Raw genomic sequence first — 22,685 nt, forward strand, 5'->3', positions numbered from 1 at the left:
TTTGTGGCTGTTGTGGGAAGGGCCTGGCGCCGCTCTTCTCCTTCCTCCAGACTGCTGGGAGCCACTCGGCAGCTCCCACGTGCAGCAGGTCAGCAGGAGGTCTGGGAATAGCAGGGGGATGAGAAATAGGAATAGCAGGGGCAAATTCTTCCCAGCCCAGTCACCTGGGATCACCATGGATCCACTGGGGAGCTGTCTGGCTGGAAAAGCAAAGGCTGGCTGCCCTGTGTACCTGTATCCCAGATCTTCAGGGATATGCTGAGGAGGGTTGTAAGTAGTGGAATGAATGTGCCTTTGGACAACACAAAGAACTGCCAGTTACTGGTAAATAAATACACATCCACATTCCTCCTCTGCAGAAGATTGTTATCTCTGTGGGCAAATCTTGGCAGCTGGGAGGCGAGGAGACTACACATCCCTGATGGATGTGGCTTGGGAAGAAAAATAATTAGTGGATCTTTGTCCTGCACAGAGTTGGGAAGCACCTCAAGAAAGGACTGGGGAGGGAGGAGGCATAGGATGGGGCAGGGTGTCCACACTGATCTCCAGATCTAATGTTGGAAGTGGTTATCGCCACAAAAGGCCACTTTCCTCAGGGGATGAGGGGAGAACTGAGGATACAGGGACCTGCAACAGGAAAGAGAATGGGAAGGTAAAAGATGGAAGTGCTCTATAAAAGGGTCTGGTTGCTGGCAGGAATCCATCAGGTGACAAGCACTTGAGATGCTGTAATGGTGCAGGAGGAAGACGTTCCAGGAAATCTCCAGGTTTTCCGGAGGTTTTCATCCTTTCAGGAGGGAGGTGCAGATGCTCCTTGAGGCCGGCCAGACCTGTGGAAGAGTGTTCCCACTTTCAACCCTGCAGGGAAATAAGAGTCAAAGCCAGAAACCCTCTGGAAAGGCAGAGCGTGGCAAGGACAACACGATCACGGCAGGGGGATTGGGGTTGGATGATCTTTAAGGTCCCTTCCAACCCGAACCATCCTGTGCTTCTGTGATTCCGTGACCATGGCGGGGGGTCTGAGGGGTCAGCGTGTGGCACCGGGAGGGGCCATAGGGATGCACCCCCCCACCTCTCTCCCTCCCGGGGTCTGTCCCTGCCGTCCTGGTGTTCCCGGGGCGGTTCCAGAGGGCCGTCCCCGCCGGGGAGACACCCTCGGCCGCCGGGGAGACACCCCCGGCCCGCGGGCCCGCCCCGGCTCCGCCGCCTGAGCGCCGGGAGGGAGCGCGGCGGGGCCGTCCCGCGCCATGGAGCGCTACGAGAAGCTGGGCAAGGTCGGGGAGGGCTCCTACGGCGTCGTCTTCAAGTGCCGCAACAAGGACACGGGGCAGATCGTGGCCATCAAGAAGTTCCTGGAGTCCGAGGAGGACCCGGTGATCAGGAAGATCGCCCTGAGGGAGATCCGCATGCTCAAGGTGGGCGGCTGCGGGGGTCCGGAGCCCCGCTCCCGGCATGGGCTGTGCCCGCCGTGGGGAGACCGGGGCAGGGAGCGGGGGAGCCCTGAGGGAGCTGCCGGGGACGGGGCGTGAGGGGACGGGGGCTGAGGGGAGCCGTGAGGGGATGGAGTGTGAGGAGGACAGAGCGTCATGAGGGGACAGGGTGTGAGGGGATAGTCAGTGAGGGCAGCCGTGAGGGGACAGGGCATCGTGAGGGGACAGGGCATCGTGAGGGGACAGGCTGTGAGGGCAGCAATGAGGGGACGGGACTGGGGAGGAGCCGTGAGGCGACGAACTGTCACGATGGGACAGGCTGTGAGGGCAGCCATGAAGGGACAGGGCATCGTGAGGATACAAAGAGTGGGGGCAGCGCTGAGGGGACGCGGCCATCGTGAGGGGACGGGGCTGGGGGGAGCTCTGAGGAGACAGAGCGTCCTGAGGAACAAGGCGTGAGGGCAGCAATGAGGGGACGGGGCTAGGAGGAGCCGTGAGGGGATGGAGTGTGAGGAGGACAGAGCGTCATGAGGGGACAGGGTGTGAGGGGATAGTCAGTGAGGGCAGCCGTGAGGGGACAGGGCATCATGAGGGGACAGGGCATCGTGAGGGGACAGGCTGTGAGGGCAGCCCTGAAGAGAGGGGGCATGAGGGCATCTGTGAGGGTGACGGTGTGTCGTGAGGGGGGGGAGCAAAGATTCGGGTGCGAGGGAGCACCATGAAGTGCCCAAGTCAGCTTATCTGGGAGAAAGCCGGTGCCAGGGAATGGCCAGCGCACTTGTCCAGGGATGGCGATGCCAGGTGATCCTCCCCAGCCCAGGCTGGGAGGGTCGGTCCAGAACTGTTGGAGCCGGTGTAAAACCCATGGGCAAAAAGTGATCCTAAACAGCACGAGGAGGGGGACAGCCATGGAATGTAACTCTCCCAGCTCCCCAGTTGATAAATCTGCCCCAGCTCCTCCTTAAAATGCCCTTTCTGAGCCCCTGATCTTGGGGGATCCGCAGTGTCGGAGCCTGGCATGCAGGAAGATCCAGCTGTGGATTGAATGCCAGGAATCGAGGGCAGAGCCGGCACCTGTGAGCCATGGCAGCACCTTGTCTTTGCTGATCCTTTCCTGACCTCTCTGTGAGAGCTCACCCTCACACAGAAATGGGTCACTCCTTCACCCTCTATGTGTATTTTCCTGGTGAAAATAAAAGCACGGGAACATCTACAGTGGGTGACACCCCAGGTCTATCAAGCATGCAGAAACGAGGAGAGACCCAGGAGGAAGAGGGAGAGGATGGGGTAAGGTTTCCTTTCACACTCCCAGCTTCTGGGCAAGGATTCTGGAGCTAAGGGTTGTGCCCGTTTCTTGCTTAGGGAGCTGGGAGTCTGTCCCATCTCTTTTTTGAACTGTTGTGTTCATTTGGTCTCCATAGTTTCCTGAGGCTTTAGGAATGTGTTGTGTGAAAAAAAATATTTCCCTTTTATTTGTTATAAACTTGCTGCCAGGTGATGGCACACAGCACCCTCAGCTGTGTGTTCAGAGAAGTGGGAAGAATTTTTCACTTTCCACTTTCTCCAGGGTGCTCATGATTTGTCCACCTGCCATCTGGGAAAGCCCATCATCTCAGAAAAACAGGATATTTGTTTTTCAGTTAGATTTTGGGGAGAAGCAGCCTTTTTCTCCTATCCTAAGCAAACACAGGATGTGTGCTGTTTCATTTCAATAAACAATGCTGGAGATGCATTAACATTTAAATTGTATTTAAGATCTGAAAAGGAAAATAATCACTGCTGAAGAAGACCCTTGTAATACAGCTGGGAACTGGATCATCCTTTGGGATCCAAAGCTTGTATCGCTGCAGCCAGGCATGGCAGGATCTGTGTTGGGGCACTGTTGATTTTAACAAGTGCAGACATGCTTGGCTGTCTTTTCAGCTTTTTCTCTGCAAATAGTAACAGTTTGTTTGTTTTTTGAGGTATTTACTGGCTTAGGCAACTCCTGCTTGTCAAAGATGCAGCGAGGTTGTGTTTCATCGGTAAAAAATGTGGGGCCTGATAAATCATTCTTCTACACAGTGAATGGCTTGTAGAGAAAGGGGGTTTTGTGGCCAGGAGCCAAGGGAGGGTGGGGGCAGTTTGCAGAGTCTTGAAACCGTAGAATCCTGGAGTGGTTTGGGTTGGTAGGGACCCCAAAGGTCATACAGTTCCACCCTCCTGTAGGGACACCTTCCCCTATCCCAGGTTGCTCCAAGCCCCGTCCAGCCTGCCCTTGGACACTTCCAGAGATCCAGGGGCAGCCACAGCTTCTCTGGGCAACCTGTGCCAGGGCCTCCCCACCCTCACAGCCAACAATTCCTTCCCAATATCCCATCTAACCCTGCCCTCTGGCAGTGGGAAGCTATTCCCCCTTGTCCTGGGATACTAGGAAGAAATTTTTGGCTGTGAGGGTGGGGAGGCCCTGGCACAGGTTGCCCAGAGAAGCTGTGGCTGCCCCTGGATCCTTGGAAGTGTCCAAGGCCAGGTTGGATGGGGCTTGGAGCAACCTGGGAGAGAGGAAGGTGTCCCTGCCCATGGCGGGGGCTGGAAGTGGATGATCTTTGGGGTCTCTTCCAACCCAGACCATTCTGGGATTCCATGAACACATGAGGTGGATTGAGAGGAAGTGGGAGAAGCAGGAATAAAAATTCTCCTAGTTGGCCCACCCAGACTGTGACAATAAACGTGGTGAAGCTGAGGCCGTGTGCTTCAGGGAAGCTCTTGCTTTCTGCCAAATGTGTGTTTGCCTGCTGCTGGCTCTTGCCCCGTGTGATTTCCATGGAGAGCTGCTTTTCACTGTGGTGCCCTCAAAGGCCAGTCCTCACAGCGACTGGCACTGCCAGAACAGCCGTGGGCACAGTGATGAATTTGTTATCTGAGGCACTTGCTGCAGCCAAGCTGACTTACTGCCCATGGCCAGTTCCTAAAACAAGGACACGCAGGCTGAGCTGTAGCCGAGCTGGTGCTTCACATCGTGCTGTGCTTGTAGAAAGGGTTCAGCTTAAGGAATTGTGACCTGCAGGCAAAATCCCTGTCCCCCGCACCTTTACCCCCTGCAGGAACTGAGCTGTCCATCCCCTGTGTGTTACAGCAACTCAAACACCCCAACCTGGTGAACCTGCTGGAGGTGTTCAGGAGGAAGCGGAAGCTGCACCTGGTGTTCGAGTACTGTGACCACACGGTTCTCCACGAGCTGGACAGGCACCCCCGGGGGTGAGTGGCCCATGTCCCCCTGGGAGCTTTGAGTGCAGGAGTCGGAGTGTCCACGTCCTTGCTTCCCTGGGGATTTTCAGAGGAATTTCGTTAATTACAGGAGAGGTTTCTCAGCCCCGTGCCCAGCACTTGCTCTGTTACTGTGGTTTAGCACTGACATCCCCAGGAATGGTGTGTGAGCCCGTGTGTGTCCCTGTGCAGAGCTGCTCTCCACGGAGACGGGAGCGCTGAGCCGAGTATTTGGGTGAGCTCTGCCTGGCTGGGGAGCAGCAAACCCGAGGGCTTGGGAGCAGCTGGTGTGTCACTGCAGGGGTGTGCTGGGGGTCCCCAGCCCTCCTTCCACTGCTCCCTGGCTGTGCTGCACATCACTGCACACTGGGGCACATCACTGAGCACCCAAATACAGAATCACAGACTCATGGAATTGTTTAGGTTGGAAAAGCCTCTAAGACTATCGAGTCCAACTAATCCAGTACTGCCAAGCCCACCACTCTAAACCATATCCCCAAGTGCCACATTTACCTGGCTTTTGGACGCTCAGGGGGATGTGTGGGTTGGCAGGAATTCCCAGGAGCTGTGCCTGCACCTCCCTGCACAGCCCCAGTGAACTCCCTCCTCACACAGGCGCTTGCACCGGGTGTGAGCTCCACACGGGGTCTGTTCTTTCACACAGTGTAAATGACACTCCCACTACACACATTGTCCCTAATTACCCACGGTGACCTGGTGCTGTGGAAATGCTAAGCAGGAGTTCATAAATCATTTTACAGGCCTGGAGCTAAATGAGCTGCCTGGGGGAGACTGATTGGGGGTTGAGTAAACAAGAGCCTGTTGCTGCCTTTCTCCCCGATGTGGAGCTCCAGGAGAATGGAGCATGGTGACAGCACATGGCTTTGTGAGCTGGCGAGCAGCTGTCACCCCAGTTTGAACCAGTTCACCTGGAATCTGAAGGAGAGGATGGATAACCCTCCTTGAAGAAAATACTTCACATTTGCTTTCTGTTCATCAAAACGACTCCAGTGTGGATGAACATGTAACACAGGCTGCATACTTGGCTTCCTGTCTTTGCAGATGGTCTTTTGTGGTCAGGTTAAGGTGGGTGGGCCATTTGACCAACTCCATCCCCTTGTCAGGCTGTCAGTGGAGCACTCCCATCATTCTGGGATGTTTCTGGAAGGAATGTCTAGCATTGCCACAGCAATGTCAGCACAAGACCCTCAGCACTGACAGCACAAAGTGCCTTAGAGAAAAACCCAGGCTTGTATTGTTTTGGTTTAGTTTTCTTTGTAATGAATCGGAAACTTTTCAACATCGAACACATGAAATAAAATGGCATTTGAGACTGAAAGTGCCAAGATTGTCACCTCTGCCTTTCCTGGGGTTGTTGAAGATCCTTACAGGCAACCAAGGAAGTTTAAGAACTGTTGCCCAGTAACTGAAAGAGAGGAGAGTGGGCTGGGAAGTGTTTGCCAGCTTTGGGAGTGAAGAGGGGGGATCCAAACCAAAGCAGAGCTTTATGCTCTTGTAGGAACATGCTTCCTCCCCTTATTTTGTCACCTCCCTGGACAATCAGTGCCATGACAGCATTGCACAGCTGTATCTATACCATGGGTTCTCCAACAGTCCCAGCCCTGAGCAGTTGTAGAGGCAGAAATGCCTGCTGGCATTTTGGGATTGCCAGGAAATGTGGATGCTGAACACAGCCACGGGACAGGATCTGACGTTGCTGTGTGATCACCAGTGGCAGGCCTGGCTGTGACAATGGTCCCAGACACTGTCACACTCTTAACTGCAATAAACCCTTGTGTCTTGTTGCACTGACAGGATTTGGAAGTGTTTTCTGATTTCCCTGATGATTTTGCTCAGGGATGCCTGTACAATGTCAGCACTCAAAGGCCTCCCCTTCCTTTTCCCTGTAACGCTGAAGTGATTTTTAATGTCCAAAACACAACTGTGTTTTTCAAGCAGGGTGCCGGAGTACCTGGTGAAGAGCATAACCTGGCAGACCCTCCAGGCCGTGAACTTCTGCCATAAACACAACGTGAGTGCCCTGAACAGCACCAACAATTGCTGGGACGTGGCCTTGGGCAAGAGGGGGGTTCTGTTGGCACTTTCCTGATTACAGAGCTTTCATGGAATGCAATCAGATGGAATTTCCTGTTTTCAACAGCAAACACATCTGAAACATCAGCGTATACCCACAGCAGCTGCATTTACTGTCACACAGGCCCCTTGGGTTGGCTGTCAGGGAATGATTTGCTCTAATGACCTTAGACGAGCTTCCAGGTGGAACAGGAATGTATCCCTGTGTATTCCTGTGCTGTGCATTACAGCTGATGCCCAGGAAACTGCCTTCCCAGCTGAGAGCTCAGCAAACTGCTGCTGATTTATCAGAAAGTCCTTCTGCTGGCAGTCACAGGCCTTGAATCACGGCACCAGTTAAAAGATTTCAAAACTTAGACACAGTAAACCCCTTTTACAACCCCTGCTCTGCTTTCTGGAGGGAGACACGAGTTGTGTGCGTTTCAGTGGGAACACTTTGAGAAGCAGGGAAGGAGAAGGAGCCCTTTGGAGAAGTTCTTTAAGCAAACTTAGCTGTAATTGTCTTTGGTTTTGTTCATCTGCCAGTGTTTGAGATTTATGAGTGGGGCAGGAGATGGCCCTGGGATGGGTACTTTGTCTTTGCTGGGAGAATTATGTCCAGTTGAGCCACAGGAACTTGGCCCCAGCTCTCTCCTGCTTCCAAGATTTGTTGGATTGCGTCTTTTTTCCGTTCCCCTCAAAAGATTTAATGGAGTTTTAGAGCAGAGGGAACAATGAGATGCTGCAGCCTGACCTGCTGTAGATCACAGGTAATGAGGTTTTATGCAGCTGCCCTTTTTGGAACTCCATGACAGTGGTTTAATAAGCAGCATTTCAGTCCTCAGGAGGAGACACAGTAATTTACCACCAGCTTAGGGAGGAAAGTCTGAGGTGTTTGTGCTGAGGTGATGGTGTGGGAGGGATGACATGAGCGAGACCCTGGTGAGTTGAGCAGAGCAAAAGAAATGAAGGTCTCTGTTAGTTTGATCAGCAGAAATTCTTTGCCAAGCCCAAATTCAGTTGTTGTGAAGGTCAAGGTCACCTCCTAAGAATCACAGAATTGCCAGTGTTGGAAGGGAGATCATCTTGTCCAGCCCTCACACTCAAGCAGGCTCGGCTAGAGCAGGCTGCTCAGAAACTTTTCCAGTCAAGGACTGAATATTTCCAAGACTGGAGACTTCCCAGACTCCCTGGACAACCTGTTTGGGTGTCAGGCACCTTCTCAGTTAAAAAAGATAAATTGCTTAGATTTAAGTGGAGTTTCCTGTGTGCTCAGTTTGTGCCCGTTGCCTGTCTGGTGCCACTGGCACCACCAAGGAGAGCCTGGATTGGTCTCCTTTACTTCTTCCCATCAGGTATTTATCCACAGAAGCTGAGGATCCCAGAGCTGGACAGAGAGTTCTGGATGTGTCTCACCTGTGCTGAGCAGATCACTGAGCAGAGATCAGCACAGGTGAGACCGAGCTCTTGTTGAGCTTTGCCAGCAGAACCACCTGCCAGGAGCTTCCCAGCTGGTTCTGGGAGCTGACTCCGTGTTGTCCAGGTGCCACAGAGCTGTGCAGCTCAAGCTGGGAGCCTGCACAGAGTGTCATTCCAAGGGTGGGCTGTGGGCAGGTAATTGTCCTGTCTGACAGGACGTGGATTTAGCTGCTGCTCGGAAATCCTTCTTCCATCTCCTTCAGCAGGAATGATTGCCTGGCACAATGTGCAGAGGGTGTGTGGATGAATTCAGAGGGTCTTTGTATGAGGGCCAGGTTAAATACTTGCTTCTAACCTTGTCTTTTTCTGTTTGCAGTGCATCCACCGAGATGTAAAGCCAGAAAACATCCTGATAACGAAGCACTCCGTCATCAAACTCTGTGACTTCGGATTTGCTCGAATACTGAGTGAGTGCTGCTACACACACGATGTGTTAACACGGGAAAGCTCCACTGAAGGGTAGGATCAGCCTTTCAAACACTCACTTGTCTTTGCTTGATGCATCTGCAAAGCATCCTGTATAGAAGGCTGTTGTGTTTTCCCAGGGAAGCTCTACTAAAGGCTGGGTAGAGATCCCAAACCTTAAAGGAAGGAGTCCAGACACTGCAGTGATGGGGATCTGTGAACAGCCTGAGCTCCCTGCTGGGGCAGCTGAGCTGCTGGAGGTGCTGGCACTGGCACATGGAAGTCAGCCTTGGGCATCTTGGAGCTGCCCAGCCGTTGTTTATGCAATGCTGGAGACACAGCTGGAGTTCCCTGGCAGCCAGACCCCTCCGGCTGCCTCTGCAAACAATGGCTTCACATTTTCCTTGTAAATAAACCCCCTAATCTGGTTTATTTTAGCTCCTGTTCTGACAAATCACGTGGGCTCTGGGAACTGCCCACTGGCTGGTGCAGGGCCCTGCTTTGAGCTCTGCACATTTTCATTTGGAGAAAAACACGGTCCTGATTTTTGCCAGATCCAAAGTGTTTCCAAAGTAGGGTCCTGTTGTGGCCAGTGACTCACCCCGTTCCTGCAGCCACTGCCTGCCCAGGAGGTGCCCCAACATGTGCAACGACTGATGACGGCCCCGTCTGCACCTCCCTGATCCCACATTCCTGCTTGTTTCTCTCCTCCCTGACCCCAACCCAGCCGGTCCCAGTGACTACTACACAGACTACGTGGCCACCCGGTGGTACCGTTCCCCGGAGCTGCTGGTGGGGGACACCCAGTACGGGCCCCCCGTGGACGTCTGGGCCATCGGCTGCGTCTTCGCCGAGCTGCTCTCGGGGGTCCCGCTGTGGCCTGGGAAGTCTGACGTGGACCAGCTGTACCTCATCCGGAGAACCCTGGGTGAGTGTCCCCCTACACGGCCTTCCCGGTGCCCTTGGCAGGACTTGAGCTTTCCTCTGTCGTGGGAATCAGGAGTAGCCAAGAGGTGAATTTACCCCGTGGATCTCTCCCTGTAGTAAGTGTTGGCTTATTTGAGGTGTTCCTGTCCTTAAAAGGGAGCTGGGTTTTCCTGGCTCCCAAAGTACGGGGCTGTGGAAGCAGGATCATTGCCTGCAGACTGCCTGGAGCCATCCCTCTACTCTCTTTAGCCTCTGGGAAGCTGAATCTGGTGCTGGGCAGATTAGGAAAGATGTGGGATGTGTTAGGTGACCACCGGACCTCCTGGTCCCTTGGGGTGGCTCAGTGACTGCTGAGGTGTCCCTTGGGTTGGGACAGCACAGGAACACCTGCCTCTCCTGCTGTGCTTCCCACATCTTCACCTGTCTCCATACAGGGAAATGAGGTGCCTGTATCAGAAAGGAATGTTTTGCATAAAGGTTTGAAAGATCCAGGTATTTTTCAGGATTTGCTACCAAGCAAAGTGGTCAATGAATAGTTGGATTCCAAGTTCATCCCAGCTTTGGAGGTCTCATAAGCATGGCCAGTGCCTGTGGATGTCTCTGTGCCTGGGAATGGGAGTGTGAAAATGTTCACACTTGTTCACAAAAATGTTCACAACTTGTCTGTTCCACGTGTTTGTCTTTATTCACCAAGGAATTTTAGGAGCCACTCCAGATTTATTTGTTAAATAAAAGACCTGCTGTCCCCATAACACTTAAATTAATCCAGTCTCATTGATTCTCTTTGATCTGGGTGTGTAACATCTGATTTCTTGCCTGGCAACGAACAACCCCCCACTTTTAATTGAAATTTGTTGGAATGGGCTGAGAGTTGTAATTTTTACTGAGCAGTTTATAAAACTAATGGCTTTAAACAGATAAGCTCCTTAGCTAGAAAAATAGTTCAACACCGATTGCTTCATCCTCCAGAATCCATTAAAGCCACTGTTAGGCAGTTATAATTTATTTTTAATGACAGGGTTTCAGCCAGAAGAGATTCCCATTGGATCCAGGTGCTGGACTGAGCAAAGCTCCTTGGTGGAAGCTGTGCCATTGGCATTTTACTGGCTCTTTGTTATGGGTTTGATTTTAGCATTTTCCTTGCTCTGAGCTGCTCTAAGCTTCAAAAAAGCTGCCCTGGGGAAAAGCTGCAACGTGTTCCTGGTGGAGCTGCACTTCAGCTCTTTTCCATACAACACGCTCAGGAGCGTCCAAAGAGAATTTCACCCATATGTGTTAAATTTTCCTGAAGCTGGAACACTTGTGGCCCTGCCTTTCCCTCAGCACAGTCACACAGTGTGGGATCACTGATGGCCCAAATGGACATTAGTTGTCACAGAAGAACATTTCCTCAGCTCACCTGGTGGTATTCCATCTCTTTGGATGTTCTCTTGCATGGGATCAGCTTTGTTAGAGGATACAACCTCGTGCTAGAAAAACAGCAAATTAATCCAAATTTCTTTTTATTCTTGGTCGAAGGGGATCTCATTCCCAGGCACCAGCAAGTGTTCAGCACCAACCAGTTCTTCAGCGGGGTAAGAATTCCAGACCCGGAGAGCATGGTAAGAGCTGCCTCCAGATGCAATTCCCTTGAGCCTGGTGCTGACCAGTCTCTCTTCCACTCTAATCCACTCTGCAGTGCTAAGGAGACAGGGTTTTTGGACAGGGAAATGTTCCTGCTTGTTTTTACCCACGTGCTGCCTGCTTTGGAAGTGGAGCTGGAAAAGCCTCGCTCAGCTTGACCAGTCCTTTGGTGTGCAGAATTTTTCCTCAGTCCAAAAGCTTTGCCCTTTCCTTTGCCAGTGTGCACCAGGATATTACTTGGAGGTGGCTGAACCCGTCTCATGACATTTTAACTACTACACTACATAAAAACAGTCAAAAAATTATTGATCTCCACCCCTTCCCCCCATTCGTGGTGGCACATCCTCAGTAGTGCCAGGCCTGTAAGCACACGGAGTGAGGGAGGCATTTTGTGAGGAAGGGGTCACGTTGCTATGGGAAGCTGGGTCTCTGTCCCCTGATAAATGGACAGGTTGCTCATATGAGTACTCTCACTGGTTTTTTCCCCTCCAGGAGCCATTGGAAGTGAAATTCCCCAATATTTCATACTCTGCTCTGTCTCTCATGAAGGTAAGAAAACTCCAGCCCTGCACTGAGATGAGCAAGGGGGGTCTGTGTCGCTTATCAGTAAATGGTGTGAGCTGGGGGCTGAGTTATCAGAGATTCATTGAAAAATAGAGCTGGTTTCCTCCCCTATTCCTCAAGCCACAATTCCTACTACAGCTGTGGACTCCTCATCCCTAGAAGTGCTCAAGGCCAGGTTGGACAGGGCTTGGAGCAACCTGGGATAGTGGAAGTTGTCCTTGCCCATGGCAGGGGGTTAGAATGAGATGGGCTTTGAGGTCCCTTCCAACCCAAACCATTCCATGATTCCTTGATTAATTGCTGCAGTCGTTGGGTATCAGCTGTTCCTCAAGCTTCCTGCTGATTGAAAAGCCACTTTTACAATACATTAAAAAATTATTAACACATGTACCTGTGGGAATACTCGTTGGCTGTGGGGAGGGCCTGCAATTGTGCAGACCTGTCTCATGAGTGTTTTGTGTGATCCTTCATCTTTTCTAGGCATGCCTTCGGATGGACCCTGCGGAGAGGCAAACCTGTGAGCAGCTGCTGCAGCATCCCTACTTTGACAGCTTCAGGGAGGCAGTGGATCTGGGGAAAGAACGGGAAAAGACAGCTCGGAAACCAGCTAGGCTGACTCGGAAGCACATGCCAGGGGTAACTTTTCCACAGTATTTCATGTTCTGTGCCTGAGGAGGGGCTGGTTCTTTTGTTGGCTCCCAGGAGCTGGGCTGTGCTGGCAGTTTAGGGTGTTGGACAATTTTATCCTGAGGAGGAAACAAACCTCCTGGCTAAAGAGTAAATCCATACAAACTGGATACTGCAGTGCAGATCCATGGGGCACTGGGGATAAGCAGCACAGCCCCCTGAACCATCAGAGTTATCCAGGATGTGCATTCCTGACAAAGAGTAGCAGGAGAGCTGAACAAACTGGACACACTCATGGGGCTGGTTTAGTTTTGGATCTTTTTGGTGCTTTTTAATCCCAAGTTACGGAGATGGAAAAAATGCCCAGTTCTCTTTGTAACTGGTGATGGGACATGATCCCATACTCAGTTCCACGTTACACCACACGCTGGGTGTTTCTGCAGCTGGAGTTGCCAGGCAAATTCCCTGCTGCTTCAGCCTTTCTGGACTCCATCCCAAGTCCCCAGATCCAGCCTCACAATGTGAGTCATTCTGCAATTTTTATGCCCAAGAGCCACGTTCCCCACAGCAGCTGTAAGGCTGAGCTGGTAACAGACAGGGAAGTTGGAGGTGAGGGATGGAGAACTGCTACAGCCTGTAAATTCCTGGATCACACTGAGTCACCTCTTCCATTTCTATGCCATAGGATATAACAGGAATATTTTTCTTGCCCTGGATGACTGGAAGAAATCCCTTTAATGAGTTGATCTTGTTGCAGTCCAGTCACAGAACCATGACTCTTAGTATGAGAAGTGCAGGATTTCAGTAGGAATAGTGACATTTTTCCATGTGAAAAAGGAAATGTGTGCTTTATTCTCATTCCAGACAAATACACTCCGTGTAACTTTTCCTTTAGTTACAGCACCTGCCCCAGCTGACCAGCAGTAACGTTCTCCCAGCTTTGGACAGCAAGAAGCACTGCTGCAAGACAAGGAAATCCAACTACCACTTCCCAAACATCTGACCAGATTCAGACTTGATTGTTCAAAGTTCAAGGGTAAATTTGGGATTTATAAAGGGAGGATACACAGTGGAAAACTAAATTACTAAATGCTGTGACATGTACAAAGTGAGTCCAGCCTGATGAGAGGCTGCCTGACTGCTCCAGGTAGTTCCCAGCCTGCTCCAGGGATACACCTGCCTTACTACTGCACTTACAGATCACAGAGTATTGAAACTACTGGTCGTGGCTTCACAGGCTCAACAGGCACCACTCCCAGGAGAACAGACCAACCATAACCTCTGGTTTCTTTACTCTTTTCAGAGTTTCTCCTGAGTGTTTCATCCGTTGATTGCTCTTCTTTGCTCTGACAATAGTGAAGCCACTTGCTTGTAGTTACAGGAATTGTTTTGATCAAAACTAATCATGAACTTAATTTATAACAATGGCCAGACACAGGTAGGAATCCTACCTTAGTGTTTGTGTTAAGAGTGACTCGGGTTTGTGGAATCTCAGGATGTAATATTGGGTTGATTTTGAATAAAAGAAATGTAGCTTGTTTTTCCAATCTACTGGATTTATTTTTTTACTTGAAACCAAGAGCAAAAATGTTTTGTTTTCCCAGTACATTCTCTGTTCCACAACAGTCAAAGCCATTTCAGTGGGACAGATCCCACGTCCTCAGATGGTACCTGTCGGCCTTTTGTTTCCTTACACAGGGAGATCCATGTCTGAGACAGCACTGTGGATCTTCCTTGGAGTCGCTGCCTCCTGCCCTTCCTTACCACCCAAGATAGGAATTTGACTAAAAATGCTGTGTTCTCCCTGAGGATGAGTCCTCCCCCCTGGGCTGGCACAGCTGAGGCACTTCCATTCCTCGGGGCAGTTTTGGGCCCCTCACAAGGACATTGAAAGGCTGGAGTGTGTCCAGGGAAAGAATGATGCTGAGGAAGGGTCTGGAGCAGCAGGAGCTGCTGAGGGAGCTGGGGGGGCTCAGCCTGGAGCAAAGGAGGCTCAGGGGGGACCTTCTGGCTCTGCAACCCCCTGACTGGAGTTGGGAGTCAGGGGAGTGTTGGCTCTGCTCCCAGCGAACAAGGGACAGGAGGAGAGGGAATGGCCTCAAGTTGCACTAGGGAAGGTTCAGGTTGGATATTATAGAAAATTTCTTCATGGAAAGGGTTGTCCAGCCCTGGCACAGCTGCCCAGGGCAGTGCTGGAGTCCCCATCCCTGGAGGGATTTAAAAGCCATGTGGATGTAGCACTTGGGGATGTGGGTCAGTGGTGGCCTTGGCAGTGCTGGGGGGACAGTTGGACTCAATGGTCTTGGAGGCCTTTCCAACCTTACTGATGCTGTGATTCTCCTATTTATCAGCAGTGATGAGGATGCAGCTACAGAGCTGCACAGAACTCAGTCAGTCCATGTCAGCACACGGAAAAATGTGCACGAGGGCGCATCCAAGAGCCACTGCTCTGCCACAGACAGCTGTGCTCCATTCAGTGTTCCTGAGGAGGTGACCCTGCCTGCCTGTAGATGACTCCATTGCAACCACACAACAGAAGTCAAAGCATGAAGAACACAAAAAAGGCCCATGACCTGTTTTATTAAATCAGCTCCCACCGACTGGGCGGGATTCTCTGAGAGTGAACAGCCCTTGTTCCCACAGCACCAACACCGACCGCGCCCAGCGCTGCGGCTTCGCTCCCCACTGTCACTGCCACTTTATTTCTGTGCAATAAAATAGCTGAACACTTCTCACTGAGGTATTAACAGCTCCCTATGAACACAGGAAACGTGACTCTGTACAGAAGCCTGCCTTCTCTGTTGCTGTCCACCACTTAGTTTAAGCTTAACAAAACTTCAGTGCATAATTTCTGAAAAGGTCACATGCAGCTTTTTGAGGCTGCACTGGGAGAGCTGGGCTTATTTTCACACCTGGAAATACAGCAGCATCTAAAGTTAATTTATGCAATATATGATAAATACTAGGAAGTCACATCTCAGTCATGTGCTGTCGTGTTTATTCCAAGTCCAGCTCCAGCTCCAGCTTTGGCAGCGCCTGCTGAAGGGCGTGAAAGGTGGTTTCTTTCTCTCTGATTCCAGGAAGGTCACTCAGATACAAATACTCAAGGTTCCTGTAAATATTTAAAAAGAAAATCAGCAACTACTATTTAACTGCTGACAAAGAAATTAGAGAAAGGATCATTCTACTGTAATTATTTTAAATGTTGACTGGTTATAATAGAAGCTTTTTATGAAGTGGGTGCTTGAGGTTTTTAGCTGCAGAAGTGCAGCAGTATCCAAGTGCATCCCATGCCCAAGGACTCAGGTCTGCCCTGAGACCTCAAGGCGTGAGAGGATGTTGTGACAGGGAGCAGCCCCACACATCTGGAACAGCCAGACTCCAGCTCCTCCACCCAACACGATCCCAGAACAGCCTGGGACAAGGGTGCTGTGGAAGCGGCCAGGGGCTCACGTACGTCAGCCTGTGAAGGGCAAGGATGCCTTTGTCTGTGACATTGCCACAGGAGATGATCTTCAGCTGGAGGAGACTCTTCTGCAGGTTGTTTGTCTCGCTGAGCCTCTGCAGACACTCGTCCTGTATGTACATGCACTTCTCCAGCCTGATATCCGTGACGTGCTCCAGACCATCTGGAAAGGTAAAAGCAAGGATTTGCTTCAGAGTGCCAGGACCATCCTGTGCTGGTTGTTAAGTTCTGCCTCCAAACCCACCCAGCAACAAGTTCCTGTATACATGGGGCCATAGCACACAATGAATCTCCAAAGTCCCTTTGTGGTACTTCAAATAAATGAAAAAAAACCCTTTAAGATTTGAAGAGCTTTGGCATGGGCGTGTTACAAAAAACCTACAAGTTTGGATGATAAACAATGACTGACACAGAAATGTGCTAATGCAGGAAATTCAAGGTCCCCTGCTATGAAAAAATAATAACAGTAACTGTTGCCTATTTTGGTTTCTGCTGTTTAAAGGAGACCTGAAACACCTTTTTAATCTTTTGTAAGAAACCAAGTGTTTGCTTTTTGTCTTTGAAGACGTCACAAATACCTGGAGAACAAGCAGAATTATGACTTCAGAGGCACCAAAACCATGGCTTGGTGTAGAAGAAAAAGAATATTTACAGTGCTTTTTGCTTCCAGCTCATCAAAATTCGTGGCACTTCCTTAGTGCTACGGACATTTCAGGCAAGGGCTGACGAAGTTCCCAATCACACACCTCCAGCAAAACCTTAGGAACCCATAAAGCCATTTTAAGGGAAAAAAAAACCCACGAGAGATTTCTCAGTATCTTCTAAGGAACGAGACAATGACACAGTTATCGATACTTTGACGCAACTGAAATCAAGACCATTAAGAACAATCTCACGTTACCCAGATAGTCAAATCCTCTGTACATGATGCAGGAGTCGGTGGCATTAATTGCTTCTATCTTGTACTTGCCCAGGGGCCCCGTGGGGAGCCCGTTGTAGTCCTGCTGCCACTTTGGGGAGCCCTGGAACCGCACCAAGGCCCCGCAGCGCAGGAGCCACTCCGAGGCCGCCCGGTCGGGGCCCACGGCTTGGATCCGCTCATAGTCCACCCTGCCACGACACAAAGAGCATCCACAGGGTGGAAAAGTTATTCCCCTGGCAGCTGAAAAGCTCCACGGCAAATATCTGCTTATGTGTGTGGTAAGATATCAGAAAACTAAGGGTGTGATTTACTGCACGTGGTTTACGTGTCATCTTTTGGACTGTGAGGTTCTTAGTCTGGCAGGAGGGTTTTTTTAACTTGTTTTAAATGGCAGATGCTTTTGGTAAAAAAAAAGAATGCAAATGCAACTGGACTTAACCTTCCTGATTGTTTCTTTCCATGTCTGTAGGGAGAGAGAAAAAAACCCGCCTTTTCCTTCCCAGAGGCTTTACAACTGCTAATTTCTCTCTCAAACACTGATTATATAGAAACATCTTGAAACCTGTCACAAGTATGTCATTCCTAATTCATAGAATCATGTTGTTAGTTGTTAAGGCTGGGAAAGGCCTTTAAGATCATGAAGTCCAACCACCAACCCAGCACCACCACCACGTTCCCCACTAAACCATGTCCTCAAGTGCCACATCCACACATTTCTTGAAAACTTCCAGGGATGGTGACTCCACCACTGCCTTGGCCAGCTTGTTTTTTCTCAACAGTTACAGTATTTCATAAAAAAACACATGTCAGCAATAGTTAAACTTCTTGGGTCCATTCTGGAAAAGGATGCATTTTTTAGTCTGGACAGGAATGATGAAGGCTGAGACCTGGAAGAGGCTCCCATCTGGTTTAGTTTCAGTAACCAGCTACACCACACAACCCTTCCCACACAGCCAGAAGACATAAGGCAAAACTATTAGCTCCTGGCAAAAGTTATGGGCAGAGAGAGTTTCACAGAGAAGGGTTTTCTCTTCTAAAAGTAAATCTGAAACCCTCCTGTGGCTGAATCATTTTTTAAGTGATGGGTTGGTTTGATGCTGTTCTGAGCAAGTAAAGGGGCTTGGTTGTGCTACAGGTTTAAATGAGTTTTGGGGCCAAAGAAGAGCAGGACTTAGGGACAGAATCCATGTGGCCACTCCATGGAGGGGGCAGAGCACAGACCTTCCTCTGGAGGGTCACAGCTTGGGATGGGAAGCAGGTACGGAACGCCCCCTGCCAAGCACCGACACGCAATCTGGAGGGAAAGAAGAGCATTAAGTTCTCTGCAGCCCAGGGATTTGATTCTTCTCTTCCACAAACCGCGCTGTGAACCCGCGGGACCCGATAATTGATTACTGCCCAGCGACTCACTCTTACTTGTTGAACACGGCGTTCAGCCATCCCCAGAACCCTCTGCAGCTGCCCGGCGGCGACGGCGGCTTCCTCACGAGTCTCCCCAACACCATCATCACCTCCTTGGAGAAGAGAAAGAGAAAAGAGAGATATTATTTGGAGCGTCCGCAGCAGCAGCACGGGGGGGGCCGCGCCCCCCTCCAGGCCTGACCGGGGCTGTCCTCCCGGCGGGACCCGCGGCTGCAGGCGGGGGTCTGTCACCGCCCCCGGGCTGCCCCGAGGGCCGAACCTTGGCCGGCTCTGCCCTGCCCGGCCCGGCGGAGCGGCTGTGGAGGCGGAGGAGGAGGAGGAGGAGGAGGAGGAGGAGGAGGACGCGGACTCGGCGGACGCGGCCGGGCGGTCTCTCCGCCCCCAAGATGGCGGCGGCGCTGAGGGGCCGCGCGGGCCCGGGCGGGGCCCCGGCGCTGTGGCGGGTCCAGAGCCGGGGGAGGAGGTGAGACCGGGGGGAGCGGGACGGACCGCCCCGGACCGCGTCCTGCCCCTTCCTTTATCCATTTCCCTTATCTTTGCCTTTTCCCTTTCCCTTTCCGCTTCCCCTCTCCCCTCACCTCTCTTCCCTCTCCTTTCTCCCCTATATCGCCTTCCCCTATCTCCTATATATATATATATATCCCTTCTCCCCTTCCTCTATCTCCTATATCCTCTGTCCCCTATATCCTTTCTCCCCTCACCCTATTCCCTATATCCCCTATCCTCTATATCCCCTATTCCCTATTCCTATCCCCTCTCTCTGTCCTCTTCCCCTTCTCCTATCCCCTCTCCCATTCCCTTACTCCCTATCCTTTCCCTCTTTCCTCTGTCCCCATATTCCCTGTATTCTGTATATTTCCTACATCCCCTGTCCCCTATATCCCCTATCCCCTATATCCATCCTCTTCCCCTTCTCTTATCCCCTATCCCGTTTCCCTACTCCCTACCTTTTTCCCCTGTCCCCTATTCCCTATATCCTGTATATTCCCTATATCCCCTTCCCTGTCCTCTTCCCCTTCTACTATCCACTATTCTGTTCCCCTACTGTCTATCCTTTTCCCTTATATCCCCTATATTCACTATCACCTATATCCATCCTCTTCCCTTTCTCCTCTCCCCCATCCAGTTCTGCTACTCCCTATCCTTTTCCCCTTTCCCCTCTTCCCTATCCCCTATATCCCCTGGATCCATCCTCTTCCCCTTCTCCTATCCCCCGTCCCGTTCCCCTGCTCCCTATCCTTTTCCCCTTTCCCCTGTTCCCTATCCCCTACACTCCCTATATCCCCTATGTTCCCTACATCCCTACATTCCCTATACCCCCTCTCCCCTTCCCCTGACGGCCGTGTCGGTGTCTCCGCAGCACTTTTGACGTGGTGGTGGTGGGTGCCGGGATCGTGGGACTGGCAGCAGCCCGGGAGCTCATCCAGCGTCACCCCTCGCTGTCCTTCGCCGTGCTGGAGAAGGAGAAGGAGCTGGGTACGGAGCGGGTGAGGTGACCAGTCCTTCCAGAGGCTGTGCCAAAGCACGCGCTGCCAAAACCTCAGGGTTTCATGGACATCCCTGTAGCTGCTGTGGGAGAGCCCTTGTCACTGAAGTGGGTGATGGATGTCCTATCCCTAGAAGTGTCCAAGGCCAGGTTGGATGGGGCTTGGAGCAACCTGGGATAGTGGAAGGTGTCCATGCCCATGGCAGGGGGTGGAACAAGATGGGTTTTAAGATCCCTCCCAACCCAAACCACCCTGGGATTCTGTGATGGTTCTCCCCTTGGGACCAGCATCTTCATTTCCTGGCACCACTGGCTTTACCCTAACAAAAAATTCCTTTTACTCCTCTCCCAAGGACACATCCTTCAGTGGAAAAGCAGAGTTTTCATCAGTCTGTGCTGCACTGCTGGGACTTCCAAGTCAAAACTTTAAGCTGAAGTCAGACTTTAAACCTAATGTCAGACTTTAAGTTAAAAAATCCTTAATGTTCACTGTCTGAGAGCTGCAGGTCTGACTCCTGGGGCTCCAGCAGCTCAGGAATGTCAGGAGAGAGGACAAGGAGAATGAACAACCAGAGTAAGGAGCAGTGCAGGTTGTAGAAGGGCAAGGGCAGGTCCTGCAGGGAACTGAAGGAACCCCAGGAGATGGATACATTTAATTTTAAAAATTAGATTTCTTAAAATTAATTTTAGCACGTAAAATATTTTTCTTATTTATTTATTTGCTCTTGGAGGAAAAACTTGTGGATTTTGGGGGGGTTTTGTCCCTGTTGATCCAACACATTGTAAGGTGGGATGGATTATCATTAACCAGGTCATGCTGTGTCAGTGTTTCTCTAACCTTCTGAGACCAAGGGAGGAATTCATTGTGTTTACTGTGCAGTTACTCATTTGAGCATCTCTTGCAACGCTGATTTAAGGCAGGACCTCAAACAACCCACTTTTCAGGCAGCTGAAAGTGATTAAGTGTGAACAAATGTATTTTAATAATGTATTTTCCTTTCTCTTTAGCTCATCACCAGAGTGGAAATAACAGTGGTGTGATCCACAGTGGGATTTACTACACCCCTGGCTCCCTGAAGGCCAAGCTGTGTGTGCAGGGTGCAGCCCTCTGCTACCAGTACTGTGACCAGAAGGGAATTCCATACAAACAGTGTGGGAAGGTACAGGAATTCCTGTCTGTTCTTACCTTACCTTTGGAAACTGAGGCTGTGTGATGTACAGCATAGGCCTGGTTGTGGTCTTTTCCCAAAAACAGGAGTTTCTGCAACACTTACTGCCTTCGGGGTGAATATCTCCTTTTGTTTTCTTGTTTCCAGCAACTCAAATCAGTTGCTTTTCTGGGTCTAAGCAATAATTATCCTTATCTGTGGGCTGAGCTGGAATAGAATCATGGAATCACAACTTCCTCACGAGGGGCAGTGGAGGGGCAGCACTGATCTCTCTCTCTCACCAGAGACAGGACCCCAGGGAATGGCTGGAGCTGTGCCAGGGCAGGGTCAGGTTGGATCTCAGGGAAAGGTTCTTCCCCCAGAGGGTGGTTGGCACTGAACAGGTTCCCCAGGGCAGTGGGCACGGCCCCAAGGCTGCCAGAGCTCCAGGAGGGTTTGGACAATGCTCTCAGGGATTGTTGGGGTGTCCTGGGCAGGGCCAGGGGTTGGACTGGATGGTCCTTGTGGATCCCTTCCAGCTCAGGGAGTTCTCTGATCCCAGGTAATGGTGGAATCCAACTCCCATGGAGGGGCACCTGTGTAGTTCCAAGGATCACACAGACTTTCAGTGTGTGCTTGCCAAACTTCCTGGCATGTGAGGCTCTGAAAAGTCACAGTGACTTGAAAACCACTCCAGACGTGCTCCAGCTCCACGTGTTCATCCCATGTTACATCCACCCACCACAGAAGGGTGGCTGCACTGATTCAGTCTGGGGTCTCCCCAACCCTATATCCTGTTTCTGGAGTTGTCTGTAAGCAGAGACCCAGGAAGGAAGGAGAAATGACAAGCAAATTATTAATTCTCCAAGCTTCCAACTGTGTTCAGCTCAGGTTCTGTTCTGAACCTGAGCTCTTCTGTCTGTGGTAACTCTCAATGAATTTCTCTTCCAAGTGTCTTTCCATTAAAATCTTTTGCATCAGAGCACACTTTGGGGAGCACTTCCAGAGATCAACAACCCACTCCATGGAGTTACATCATTTTGGATCTGGCTCCTACAACCTTTACCCAGTGGCCCCTGGCCCTTGTGCTGGAGGAGATGGTGAACTGTTGATCTGGGCTCACACTCTCCAAGTTGCACATAATTTAATATCCCCTCTTCCCCCAAAATCCTCTTTCCCAGCTGGTGAGTCTTACTCTACTGTCATTCTTCTTGGAGAAGCTTTTTCATGGCTCTCCCCATCCTGTCTTTGTGCTCTGAACCATTTCTAGTTCAGTGTGTCTTGGGTACAAGGCAAGGAGCAGAGCTGTGCAGGGCATTCCAGGTGTGGTCAGACTCTGGAGTTCTGCAGTGAAATACTAGAGTTCTCTGTATTATCTCATATCCTTTTCCTAATTGTTCCTAAAATTCAGTTCAGGGCTCTCCAGCCATCACTAGGCTGCTGTTTCCATAGGATTGTCTCTTCTAACCCTGAGGTCTTGGCCCTGAGGGATAACTTTGAATTTCATAATTTTATATGTGAGGCTGAGATGGCTTTTTCTGATCATATGTTGCACCAAAGGAAGTTTAGATTAGATATTGGGAAAAATTTCTTCATGGAAAGGGTTGTCCAGCCCTGGCACAGCTGCCCAGGGCAGTGCTGGAGTCCCCATCCCTGGAGGGATTTAACAGCCACGTGGATGTGGCACTGGGGGACGTGGGTTAGTGGTGGCCTTGGCAGTGCTGGGTGATGGTTGGACTTGTGATCCTGGAGGGCTTTTCCAGCCTAAACAATTCCATGATTCTATGATACTTCCCTGGCAGTGTTCATTCCAGGGAAGAGGATGGCGAGGCTTTACAAGAAGTTCTACATAAAGCAGCCCCAGGCT

General features: G+C 50.9%; 4 protein-coding genes across 6 annotated transcripts in view; 3 read left to right on the forward strand and 1 right to left on the reverse strand.

Moving 5' to 3' along the window:
- Positions 1 to 22,685, forward strand: part of LOC116788859 (maestro heat-like repeat-containing protein family member 6) — a 946,858-nt gene that overhangs the window by 798,516 nt on the left and 125,657 nt on the right. The gene's annotated exons all lie outside the window — the stretch shown is intronic.
- Positions 1,159 to 13,921, forward strand: CDKL1 (cyclin dependent kinase like 1). 2 transcript variants are annotated; one of them, XM_032692097.1, is made up of 9 exons: positions 1,159 to 1,415; positions 4,546 to 4,667; positions 6,636 to 6,708; positions 8,545 to 8,635; positions 9,361 to 9,561; positions 11,079 to 11,161; positions 11,676 to 11,732; positions 12,228 to 12,383; positions 13,270 to 13,921. In XM_032692097.1, the coding sequence occupies exons 1-9, from the start codon at positions 1,248 to 1,250 to the stop codon at positions 13,375 to 13,377; spliced, it is 1,059 nt and encodes a 352-aa protein (XP_032547988.1). In that variant the 5' UTR covers positions 1,159 to 1,247; the 3' UTR covers positions 13,378 to 13,921. The 2 variants fall into 2 exon arrangements, with proteins under 2 accessions (XP_032547988.1, XP_032547989.1); XM_032692098.1 differs by lacking the exon at positions 1,159 to 1,415 and adding an exon at positions 2,117 to 2,717.
- On the reverse strand, positions 14,927 to 18,589 carry DMAC2L (distal membrane arm assembly complex 2 like). Its single transcript, XM_032692107.1, has 5 exons — positions 18,444 to 18,589; positions 18,179 to 18,276; positions 16,742 to 16,950; positions 15,832 to 16,003; positions 14,927 to 15,486 (listed from the first exon to the last, which is right to left on the reverse strand). The coding sequence occupies exons 2-5, from the start codon at positions 18,268 to 18,270 to the stop codon at positions 15,372 to 15,374; spliced, it is 588 nt and encodes a 195-aa protein (XP_032547998.1). The 5' UTR covers positions 18,271 to 18,276; positions 18,444 to 18,589; the 3' UTR covers positions 14,927 to 15,371.
- L2HGDH (L-2-hydroxyglutarate dehydrogenase) overlaps positions 18,515 to 22,685 on the forward strand; it is a 38,075-nt gene continuing 33,904 nt past the window's right edge. The window contains exons 1-3 of one of the 2 annotated variants that reach the window (XM_032692084.1): positions 18,515 to 18,647; positions 19,545 to 19,660; positions 20,679 to 20,830. In XM_032692084.1, coding sequence (XP_032547975.1) covers positions 18,571 to 18,647; positions 19,545 to 19,660; positions 20,679 to 20,830 — 345 coding nt within the window. In that variant the 5' untranslated portion in view covers positions 18,515 to 18,570. The remainder of the gene's footprint in view (positions 18,648 to 19,544; positions 19,661 to 20,678; positions 20,831 to 22,685) is intronic. The other variant, XR_004357789.1, reaches the window with a different exon arrangement.

This window comes from Chiroxiphia lanceolata, chromosome 6, assembly GCF_009829145.1.
Source record: "Chiroxiphia lanceolata isolate bChiLan1 chromosome 6, bChiLan1.pri, whole genome shotgun sequence".
NCBI lineage: Eukaryota > Metazoa > Chordata > Aves > Passeriformes > Pipridae > Chiroxiphia > Chiroxiphia lanceolata.